General features: G+C 45.8%; 1 protein-coding gene across 1 annotated transcript in view; it reads right to left on the bottom strand.

Annotated features, from left to right (window-relative positions):
- Nucleotides 1-12,634, bottom strand: part of kcnj6 (potassium inwardly rectifying channel subfamily J member 6) — a 126,193-nt gene that overhangs the window by 25,992 nt on the left and 87,567 nt on the right. The window contains exon 2 of the mRNA XM_080203254.1: nucleotides 1,843-2,763. Within this exon, the coding sequence (XP_080059380.1) occupies nucleotides 1,843-2,746 (904 nt within the window). The 5' untranslated portion in view covers nucleotides 2,747-2,763. The remainder of the gene's footprint in view (nucleotides 1-1,842; nucleotides 2,764-12,634) is intronic.

The following is a 12,634-nucleotide window of genomic DNA, read 5'->3' as shown; positions in this document are numbered from 1 at the left end:
TGAAAACTGGAGGGGAGTGAATGGAGTGAAACTGGTAACATACGGGCACAATAGTATGATGGCTGTGTTACTGGTCCAGCAATTCAGACATAAAAATAGAAAGTGCTGGAAAAATGCAGCAGTTACGGCAGCATCTGTGCAGAGAGTCTTCATTTTTTAAAAATTATTCATTTGTGTGATGGGCGTCGCTGGCTGGCCAGCATTTACTGTCCATCCTAGTCACCTGAGAGTAGTTGAGAGTCAATCACATTGCTGTGGCTCTGGAGTCACATGTAGGCCAAATCGGGTAAGGATGGCAGACTGTGATTCCAGTCCCACTGTAATAGGACTGCCCTCTGAAATGGCCGAGCAAGCCACTCGGTTAAGTTTAAGTATTAGTGTCACAGTAGGCTTACATTAACACTGCAATAACACTGGGAAAATCCCCTACTTGCCACATGTTGGCACCTGTTTGGGCACACAGAGGGAAAATTTAGCACGGCCAATGTACCTAACCACCACATCTTTTGGAGTGTGGGAGAAAATACACAGAGACACGGGGAAAATATGGTTATAGCCAAATGGGGGTGTGGTGGGGTGGGTGGGAGGGGTGAGGAAGGAGGCTTTGCCTTCTCCTTAAAGACAATTAGGGTTGGACAATAAATGTTGGCTTTGCTGGCAATTTCCACAACCTGTGAACAATTTTTAAAAAAAGTGAGAAAGAAAGAGCAAAACGCCAACTGAGGTGATCCAAATCTTTCTTCAGTTGTTAAACATAAGAACATAAGAACATAAGAAATAGGAGCAGGAGTAGGCCATCTAGCCCTTCGAGCCTGCCCCGCCATTCAATAAGATCATGGCTGATCTGTTGTGGCTCAGTTCCACTTTCCCGCCCTCTCCCCATAACCCTTAATCCCCTCTCTTATCAAGAACCCATCAACCCGCTTCTTAAAAATATTTAGCGAGGCAGCCTCCACCACTTCAACGGGCAGAGAATTCCAGAGATTCACCACCCTTTGAGTGAAGAAGTTCCTCCTCAACTCCGTTCTAAACCGCCTCCCCTTTATCTTGAGGCTGTGCCCCCTAGTCCTACTGTCTTTTTTGAGCGGGAAGAGTCTCTCCACCTCTATCCTATCCATCCCATTCATCATCTTATACGTCTCAATGAGATCTCCCCTCATTCTTCTAAACTCTAACGAGTACAAGCCTAGTTTATTCAGCCTCTCCTCATAGCTCAATCCCCTCAACTCCGGTATCAGCCTAGTAAACCTCCTCTGCACTCCCTCCAGGGCCAAAATATCCTTGCGCAGGTGCGGCGCCCAAAACTGCACACAGTACTCCAGCTGCGGCCTCACCAATGCCCTATACAGCTGCAGCAAGACCTCCCTACTTTTATATTCAATCCCCCTCGCTATGAAGGCCAGCATCCCATTCGCCTTCCTGACCACCTGCTGCACCTGCAAGCTGGGTTTTTGCGACTCATGCACAAGGACCCCGAGGTCCCTCTGCACCGTCGCCTGCTGCAGTTTTTCGCCACGTAAGTAATAGTCCTTCCTACCATTCTTCCTACCAAAGTGGACCACCTCACACTTGCCAACATTAAATTCCATTTGCCATTTCCTGGCCCATTCGCCCAGCCTATCTAGATCCTTCTGCAGACTCTCCACACCCTCCGCACAATTTGCCTTTCCCCCAATCTTGGTGTCATCAGCAGATGTCATTAGGTCACCTAACTCCCAAGGACGGTCTTTCACTGCCTATTTCTGTTTTCAGAATTCAATCATTGACACAACTCCCATTGCTTTCTGTCGAGGAGAGAGCAGAATAATGGATTAAATACCATTACTGAAATAAATTTCTTACCTGTTGCCTCCACCATTCCTTCAAGGATTACTACAATCTCCACTTCTTCCTTAGCCAGCTGGGCTTTGGAGGTTTCCCAGAATGGACTCTGCTGATTGATTTCATGGCTGATTATTAACGGTGAAACTAAGAAGAGCCGATCATCCCCCGTGTCGTAGCCAACATTTATATCTGTCTGATTGAGCGGGATGAACTCTCCTTCCTTGGTTTGCCTTGATTTGATGAGCTTGGCACGAATCGAAGCCTCCACAATGTGGGAATTCCTCAGATCCCCAACTCGGAACATCAGGCACAGCTTTCCATCACGTACAGAGATCACTGCATGCGTGGAGAAGACAAGTGTTTCAGCCCTCTTATTGGGCTGTGATATTTTCACAAACATGCAACCAACCATGAAAGCATTGACTATTGATCCCAGGACAGACTGCACTAGGAGTAAAATGATGCCTTCAGGACACTTGTCTGTGATGAATCTGTAGCCATATCCAATAGTGGTTTCAGTCTCTATAGAGAAGAGAAATGCTGAGACAAAGCCATTGAGGTTGTTAACACAGGGTACCCATGAAGCGTCCCCTATGTGATTCAGGTCCCCTCGTATGTAGGCAATAATCCACCAGATCATTCCAAAGAAAAGCCAAGTGGTTGTATAGACCATGACAAAAATGAGTAGATTTAGCCTCCATTTTAAGTCCACTAATGTAGTGAAGATGTCCGTTAGGTAACGGTACCGCTCCCTCACATTCCCATGGTGGACGTTACACTTTCCGTCCTTCCTCACGTACCTCTGGATGCTCTTTTTGGCTGGGTGATTGCCCGTGGCTATTGGTTTTGGGACATAATCTCGCACTTGTTTTGGCAGCTTTGGCTGCCGCGTGGCCGCAGAGCTCTCCACGTCCTCCTCCATGGAAGTTGATAATCAGTCTAGTCAGAAAGAGACAGATTTCAGGAAAGTTATTTGACGTTCAACATAAGAAAATATATTGTTAAAAATCAGAGTCATCTCACATGAGGCCCCAGGGACCTGATCACTTGAGACTGATGTGTTTTGCAGGATTAGATAGGTCAGGAAGTCCATTTGGGGCATCTTAGCTAAGGTATTCCAAAATGTCCTCCAGTCTCATTATAAGATGCAGCCAATCTTTGAAAGATTCCAGGGATTTTTCCTCTCCTGCTGTTTCTGGAAATCCATTCCAATAGTTGATTGGTCTTTGCATGAACAGGGACTTGGTGATAATAGACTCAGAGAGTGGTGCAAAGAAGGGCTTTCAACTTCCATGGAGAACTGGCACCAGTGCTTGGGAAAATGAGGGCTGTCCTTGTTAAAGTGTGCCCCACTTAATCAGAGATAAATGAATGGTGCGGCTAATTGTATAATTAGGGCTGTGGATAGGGATTTAAATTAACAGAGGTTAGTTGCCAGAGCTAGAAAAATGTAGCAACTTCATTGCAATGCTAATGTAAGCCTAATGTGACTAATAAATAAACTATGAGGAGAAGTGGCAAAGGCTGGGGTTACTTTCCTTGGAAAAAGAAGGCTGAGAGATGACTTGATAGAGGTGTACAAAGTTATGAGGAGACCCACATGGCATGGTGGCACAATGGTTAGCATTGCTGACTCACAGCGCAGGGACCCGGGTTCGATTTCCGGCTTGCATCACTGTCTGTGTGGAGCTTGTACGTTCTTCCTGTGTCTGTGTGGGTTTCCTCCGGGTGCTCCGGTTTCCTCCTAAAATCCAAAGCTGTGCAGGTTACATGGATTGGCCATGCTAAATTGCCCCTTAGTGTCAGGGGGAATTAGCTAGGATAAATGAATGGGGTTATAGGGATAGGACCTGGATGAGATTGTGGTCAATGCAGACTCAATGGGCTGAATGGCCTCCTTCTGCACTGTGGAATTCTATGGTTCTATGGGAAGAGATAGAGCAGAGAGGAAAGAATTGTTTCCCTTGGTGGAGAATTGTAGAGCCAGGGGACATAGATTCAAAATAAGTGACAGATGTAGAGGGGACATGAGGAAGAACTTTTTAAGCAAAGGATTGGGGGCGGGGGGTTGTCTGGAATTTGCTGTCCAAGTTGGTGGTGGATAGCTGGTGAACTCTTTTAAAAGTACCTGGATCTCCACTTTAAGTGCTATAAGCGACAGGGCTATGGGCCGGGTGCAGGAAGGTAGGATTAGAAAGGGCACCTGGGTGACCTTGGACAGGCATGGAGAAGATGGACCAAATAACCTCCTTCTGTGCTTTCTATGGCTCTTTATCTGAAAGCATTCTCAAGAAGACAGATGGACTAATGGCACAAACACAGATAAATGGTTTAGGTGTAATTGTCCTTACAGAGATGTGGTTACAAATGTGACCAATGTTGGGACATAAACAACCTTTATGAAAAGACAGACAGAGTAGAAAAGTAGGAGAAGCAGGCCTGATGGTTAGAGATGATACTAGGACTTTAGTGAGAAAGGATTTTGGCTCAAAAGATCAGGAAGTTGAATCAGCACTGATAGAGACTAGGAATAATAAAGATCAGAAAATGTTGTTGCGAGTTGACTATAGCAGCCCCCGCACCCCACCATTATACTGTTGGAAAGGGCATTAAGCACAAAACGAAGGCAATGTCATTACTGCGGTGGACCCTAAACTTCATATAGACTAGGCAAATCAAACTGGCGAATAATGAGTTTGTAGTAAGTTTTGTGACAGTTTCCTGGAACAATATGCCATGGAACCTGAAATAGAGGGCAGCTTAAAAAAAGTGAGGAACTGAACCTAATTCATATTAGCATAGAGAAAATATTGGAGAAACTTGAGGGACTCAAATCTGACCAATCCCTGAGATGATGACCCACTCCCTAGGGTTCTAGAAGAGATAGTTGCCAAGATAGCTTATGCATTGGTTATGACTTTTCAAAATTCCCTCGACTCTAGAATGGTTCCAGTAGATTCAAAGTTATCAAATGTAACAGTGCTATTAAAGAAAGCAGGCAGAGAGAAGACAGGAACACAAGCTAGTGGGGAGAGGTGACTGAAAGAGGGAGGAGTGACTGAAAGGGGAAGGGTGAGAGGAGGTGATTCCCTTGGCAGGCCAGAGGATGTCATTAATCTAAAGCAAAGTAAAGCTTATTTATTAGTGACAAGTAAGGGTTACATTAACACTGCAATGAAGTTACTGTGAAATTTCCCTAGTTGTCACATTCCGGTGCCTGTTTGGGTCAATGTACGTTTTTTGGATTGTGGGGGGAAACCGGAGAATCAATAAGATATCAATCATTAGAAAAATACTAGAATCTATTTTTAAGGAAGCCTTAAAAATGCACTTAGAAAATCATGGTATGATTAGAACATGTCAACAAAAGAGAAATCATGGGCAGAATTTTCCCAAAATTAGATTGAGTGTTATAATTGATGCAAAAACTCATGTGATTCCCATTGGTCCTGTCGGCACTACTAGACCACAGTTTTTAGGAAATTTTTAAAAACATTCCTCATACAGAAAACGCTGTGCTTGTGGTGCGAAGCATCTGATTCGCCCGCCCCAGGGGGGTCACCTGAGCAGTTCTACCAAGGGTTGCTGCATGTCAACACGGCACTTGCTTTCAATAAAGCCGGGGGGATGGCAGCGAAGAAACCTGCTCCCCACTTCACAGAGGGTGCCCTCACCCATCTGTCTGATGCCACAGAGGAGGGAAAGTTGACAATTGACCTGCTGACTGGCAGGAGACCCTCCAGCAAGGGCACAAACCCTGCCTGGGAGACGGTGGCCACACTGGTGAGCGCTAGCTCAGTAAATAAGAGGATGGGAGTGTAATGCCACAAAAAGGTTTTGGGATGGCACGGTGGCGTAGTGGTTAGCACAGCTGCCTCACAGTGCCAGGGACCTGGTTTCAATTCCCAGCTTGGGTCACCACCTGTGTGGAGTTTGTATATTCTCCTTGTGTTTGTATGGATTTCTTCTGGGTGCTCCGGTTTCCTCCCACATTCGAAAAGACGTGCATTGACCAGAATAGGCACCGGAATGTGGCAACTAGGGGAATTTCACAGTAACTTCATTGCAGCGTTAATGTAATCCTTACTTGTGACTAACAAATAAGCTTTACTTTACTTTAGATTAATGATATCCTCTGGTCTCACAACACCAGGTTAAAGTCCAACCAGTTTATTTGATAGTAAACCCACAAACTTTCAGGGCAAACCCCGAAAGCTTGTGTGTTTACTACAAATAAACTGGTTGGACTTTAACCTGGTGTTGTGAGACTTCTTACTGTGTTTACCCCAGTCCAACACCAGCATTTCCATGTCATCCTCTGAAGGGAAGCACCTTCTCTCACCCTCCTCCTTTCAGTCACCCCTCCCCCTTTTCAGTCACCTCTCCCCCTTTTCAGTCACCTCTCCCCCTTTTCAGTCACCTCTCCCCCTTTTCAGTCACCTCTCACTCTTTTCAGTCACCTCTCCCCCTTTTCAGTCACCTCTCACTCTTTCAGTTATCTCTCCCCATGACATGTGGACCCCAAATGGCGCCACCAGGCAGGGCTCCCTATCCAACCTTCTAAAGCTTCCTCATCTTCCCTGCTATCCCTTCCCTCACAAGTCATCCATGCTCACATGCTGTATCACACATGTAGTGGTATCATTGCCATCTGACCCAGCAGGCAGCCTGCTCATATCATCCTCATTTGTCTCCCTGCAGGATAAGCTCACTTATGACTGTTGCATGAGTGAAGAGGGATGGTGTAATGGCAGAGTTCAGGATCCTGATTCTGTTTGGGAGAGAGCCACAGAGCTTGCAGGATCTGTGTGGACACCGAGCTGGACCTGGGAGAGAAATGTGAGGAGTCACTGCATTTTCATCCTGCTGCCCAAACTTATAGGTGTGCCCCAGAACTTCACCTTTACCATGTTTTATTACCAACACTATAGTTAAGAAAACCCACCAATGTCTCTAGTTTCTCAGAAGACTAAGGAAATTTGGCATGTCCGCTACAACTCTCATCAACTTTTTCAGATGCACCATAGAAAGCATTCTTTCTGGATGTATCACAGCTTGGTATGGCTTCTGCTCTAACCAAGGCTGTAAAGAACTACAAAAGGTTGTGAATGTAGCCCAATCCATCGCGCAAACCAACCTCCTATCCATTGACTCTGTCTACACTTCCCGCTGCCTCGGCAAAGCAGTCAGCATAATCAAGGACCCCATGCACCCTAGATGTTCTCTCTTCCACCTTTTTCCGTTGGGAAAGAGATACAAAAGTCTGAGGTCACGTACCAACTGATTCAAAAACAGCTTCTTCCCTGCTGCCATCAGACTTTTGAATAGATCTACCTTGTATTAAGCTGATCTTTCGCTACACCCTAGCTATGACTGTAACACTACATTCTGCTCTCTCTCCTTTCCTTCACCCTTATGAATGGTATACTTTGTCTGTATAGTGCACAAAACAATACTTTTCACTGTATACTAATATATGTGCCAGTAATAAATCAATCAAATCAAAAGGAAAATCGTCTGAACAGCTTGGCTCATCCACCAGCAGGTTTCTTGCACCAACTCTCCACAGTTCAGAGGAGTGGTTGCTGGAAGACACAGAAGATGTGTCACAGCTATTACCCACACCCTCCACCAATGCAGGGACACACACACCAGTGAATATTCTTAGCAGGCAGGCTTTAGGGCCAATATCCGGTGAGTGCCACACTGCTGCTGATGCAGCAAAATCCCAGCGATTGGGCATTCGGCGGTCTGCTGGATCCCAGAACTCAGCTGTGCCCCAGCCAGATGCTGTGTCTCTGGACACGTTTGTTTCTCAGCTGCTTGAGACAAAAAGGCAGGGCCATGAATATCAGGATGCCAGGGACACTCCTGCAACTGCATGACTGAATGGGGGAGTCCCAAAGCTTCCTCACACAGGAGATTGTGCTGTGAATGCAAAATACTCAGGCCAACAATAGGATGGCGGCCACAGTGGAGAGCCTGGGGGCTCAAGGTCAGATCCATGGTGGGAGACGTTTGAACCATGGCTCAATCCGTGTGCTCCATGGCTGAGGGCATCAATTGCACGGTGTAGTCACTGGTGGGCATCCATGTGTGCCAGTGCCAGAGGATGGCAGGGCTTCTGGATTTCACCTCAACTAGCCCTCTATCCTATGGAGTGACCCAGGAGTCCTCGAGCATCTGGAGGGAGGCGGATCTGCAAGTGCACAGCTGGGGCCTTCCACGCAGAAGACCCTGGAAGTGCCCAGATTCCCCACTTCCAGAGATTGGCAAACCCAGGTGTAGTGCCACTACAACACCAGTGTCATCCAAAAGTGGGCTGGGGCCTTCTAGATCCCAGCATTCCAGAGGATGCCCATAAAGGGCATCTCAGGCATCAGGGCATGGTAGACAGCAGGCGACTTCCACTTCTGATGTGCACCCTGCGAGATACACCTAGACATAGTGGGAGGGTATGTAAGGTCAGGAAAGTGTAGGTGCCCAGCTTTGGCGCAGGTGAAATTAGGCACTATAAGCTTTGGAACACTCACTTGTCTAATTTTGACCCATGACTGTATATAATATTATTGATGCTCACCACTTTAAATCTTCACAAGCATAAGTTATTTTTTAATGGAATGGCGCTTCTCACTATTGGGGTACATTTGGTCTCACAGGGCCTCCATGCCCTCCAAGTGATGAGATCTTCTCATTCTGACTGTTTCGTTCGCAGTGACAGGACTCAATAATGATGCAGGAAGTCCTAAACCCTCACCCCAAAACCCCTTTAGAGTATAGGGACAGAAGAATGTGTGCTCTCATCTTATATGAGCCATGAGTTGGCATCAGACAGATAGGAGTCAGACGCTAGTATTTGAGGAGAATCCCTGACTATTCCTCACTGCGAGTCATCATCCCCCTCCCCCATCCCCGCAGGCACTCATGGACTCCCCATTCCCCTCTCCCTGAGCAGTGAGTGGTCCCCCCCAACCCCCCTCCCCCATTCCTGAGGAGGCACCCACTTGGCCACCCAATCAGTCCTTCTTCATGAATCGTGAGGCAAGGAGGGGGTCTCTAGCTCTTCTGCCCATGCGCGCCCTTGCTCCACTTGACCTCCATCCCCGGCCTCCTCAGCAGCCTCCTGCTCAGTGCCCTCCTGCACCTCCTCCTTGTCAGAGGACACGTACCACTGCTCCAGCTCCTCACCCCGTTACAGAGCAAGGGCGTGGAGGGTGCAGCAGATAACCGCAATGTGAGAGACGGCTCTGGGGCTGTACTGCACCGGACCTGTCCACGCAGCAGAAAGGCATCTTTGGAAGTCTGACACACTGCTCGATTACAGCAAGACTGTGAACTTTGAGATGAAGTTCTGTGGCTATTTGTATAAGTGTGGCGGGGAGGGTCATAACATGATTGCGCAGCATGGTAGCACAGTGGTTAGCACTGCTGCTTCACAGTTCCAGTCTCCTGGTTTCAATTCCCAGCTCGGGTCATTGTCTGTGTGGAGTTTGCACATTCTCCTCGTGTCTGCATGGGTTTCCTCCGGGTACTCCGGTTTCCTCCTACAGTCCAAAGATACGCGGGTTAGGTTGATTGGCCATGCTAAGAAATTGCCCCTTAGTGTCCAGGGTAGCGGAGGTTAGAGGGATTAATGGCTATAATATGTAGGGATATGGAGGTAGGGCCTGGGTGGATTGTGTTTGATGCAGACTCAATGAGCCGAAGGGTTTCTTTCTGCACTGTAGAGTTCTATATGAATTAATACATTCTTGTGAAAGAGTCTTTGCCTGTTATTTTAATGCATGAAACCGTACATATTAAATTAAACTTATTTTAAAATGGCAGAGGAATTTCATGTGAAAACTTACATATTAAATACCCCATGTTTCCCTGTTGGAAATTCTTTCGTCCACATCAATAATGGAAATTGACCATGTAATTTCACCAACCTGCCAGTGGTGGTGCTATAGTACCTTAGTTTCCCATTTCCCAGTTCCTCAGACGCCACTGCAGAGAGGCTTTGGTTAAATCTGATTACCTGCTTCTCAACTTGCTCCACACTCCCCTTATTTAACTGTACAAAATGAGATAAGACAGCATAATACATGTGAAAATAAAAACGATAAAATGCCAGCTGAGTATTTTATATGTACTCACCAATACCAAAGCACAGTGTCAGCACTGTAGCAGTGTATACCATCTATAAGATGCACTGCAGCAATGTATGCAATCTATAAGATGCACTGCAGCAGTGTATACAATTTATAAGACGTGCTGCATCAACGTATACAATCTATAAGATGCACTGCAGCAGTGTACACCATCTGTAAGATGCACTGCAGCAGTGTATACAATCTATAAGATGCACTGCAGCAGTGTATACAATTTATAAGACGTGCTGCATCAACATATACAATTTATAAGATGCACTGCAGCAGTGTACACCATCTGTAAGATGCACTGCAGCAGTGTATACCATCTATAAGATGCACTGCAGCAGTGTGTACCACCTATAAAATGCACTGCATCAATGTATACAATTTATAAGATGCACTGCAGCAGTGTATACCGCCTATAAGATGCACTGCAGCAGTGTGTACCATCTATAAGATGCACTGCAGCAGCGTATACAATTTATAAGATGTACTGCAGCAGTGTATACCATCTATAAGATGCACTGCAGCAATGTATACAATCTATAAGATGCACTGCAGCAAACTCACTAAGACTCTTTTGACCACAACCTCCATAGCTGCAACATACCTTCCAAACCCATGACCACTTCCATCTAGTAGGATAAGAACAGTAGATACATGGGAACACCACCACCTGCAAACTCCCCTCCAAGCCACTCACTGCCCTGACTTGGAAATATATTGCCGTTCCTTTGCAGTCACTGGGTCAAAATCCTGGAATTTCCTCCCTAAAAATGTTTTTAGGTTTTGGCGAAGGGATAAATATTGTCCAGGATTCCAGAGAGAATTTCCCAGGGAGAATTCCTCTGCTTTTTGAAACAGAGCATTGAGATATTTTGACTGCAAGATCATCTGTTCCAAACTGAGGGCACCTCTGACAGTGCAGCACTCCATCTCCACCTCTGAGGAACTGACAATGCATGGTTAACACTTACAGCAGATTCCAGAATTGGCAAAGAGCTGACAGCTGATTAACATAGCATCAAGTGAAGATAGCTTGGAGGTTGCCATGGTGACACAAGGTTAATGACGTTATTCCATTGTTAATGAAAATCTATACCCTCCGAGAGTCCCTGATTAAAATCTTCTTGCTTTACACACCTCTGGATTTATTGCTCAGTGATAGTGAGTGAGATCCATTACTTGCCCAGCAGTGGAAATAGATTTCTATGCTTACAGTAAATATTTATCAACTCTGAACACCGATGTCATCTTCAGCCTCTGCCATATAGAACTGGAGTTGGCTGAATCCAGCTTTGCATTTACAGACATGTGGGTTTTATAATATTCAAGAGTTCAGCTTTACTGCGCTATATTCAGCACCAATCAATTCATTTCATCCAATTATTTTTCCCCTTCCGTTGTCGCCTCACAGGCACAGGGTTAGATTTGATCTGATTTGATTTATTATTGTCACATGATTTGGAATACAGTGAAAATTATTGTTTCTTGCACACTATACAGACAAAGCATACTGTACATACAGTACATAGGGAAGAAGGAAAGGAGAGGGTGCAGGATGTATTGTTACAGTTATAGCTAGGGTGTAGGGAAAGATCAACTTAATATAAGGTAGAATAAAATATTGCTGGCGAGCTTAAGAGAGCTCGAGTACAGTTTTAGAATGACAGTAAAATTACAATTTTTAGAATGAGAGTAAAAGATAGAATCAGGGGATATATTGGGAACAGCTTACAGGAAGCTCCATTTTGAATCTTACACATCCTGGTTGATCCCACTAATATCTAGGATGAAAGCATTTATCTTACATAGAAGGGTTAGGTGTCTGTAACAGTTGGAATTCTGAAGATTGAGAGGTGATCTTATTGAAACACTTAAGGTCTGGAATTTTATCATGCTGTCCGCCACAGGAATCGGAGAGGGCGAGAGCGGAGCATGGGAAGGCCCGTTGACCTGGGGGGGTGGTTTTGGGATGAGCGAGCCTGTAAAATCCCATTCCAAGATCCGAGGGGGACTTGACATGGTGGATGCTGAATGGATGTTTTGGAGCGGATGGAGGCACAGTTTAAAAATACAAGGCTTTGCTCCCATTTAAGATGGAGGCGAGGAGAATATTTTTCTCTCACAGGGCCATTGGCCTGTGGAACTCAGAGAGCAGTAGAGGCAGGCTCATTGAATATTTCTAAGGCTGAGTTAGATTTTAGATTAATGTTGGAGTGTAGGTTAAAAGACATAGAGTCATAGAGGTTTACAGCATGGAAACAGACCCTTTGGTCCAAAATGTCCATGCCGCCCTTTTTTTAAAACCCCTGAGCTAATCTCAATTGCCCGCATTTAGCCAATTTCGTTGCGTGGGTTTCCTCCGGGCGCTCCGGTTTCCTCCCACACCCCAAAGATGTGCTCTTAGGCTGATTGGTTTTACCAAATTGACACTATTCTCCCCTGAATCTGGCTAAGTTAGGGGTTCCATTCGTAGACACGCAGGGTAGAATAGGTGTAGGGTGATGCGGCGGCGCGGGCTTGTTGGGCCGAAGGGCCTGTTTCCCGTGCTGGGTTGTTCTTTGTTCTTTGTTCCTTCGATACCTGTCTTACCCATGTAACTGTCTAAACACTTTTTAAAAGACAAAATTGTACCTGCCTCTACTACTACCTCAGGCAGCTTGTTCCAGGCA

Source organism: Carcharhinus amblyrhynchos, chromosome 15, assembly GCF_965287045.1.
Source record: "Carcharhinus amblyrhynchos chromosome 15, sCarAmb.v2.hapA, whole genome shotgun sequence".
NCBI classification, from domain to species: Eukaryota; Metazoa; Chordata; class Chondrichthyes; order Carcharhiniformes; family Carcharhinidae; genus Carcharhinus; species Carcharhinus amblyrhynchos.
Note: the sequence above shows the minus strand (reverse complement) of the source record. Positions and strands in the feature narration are given on the sequence as shown.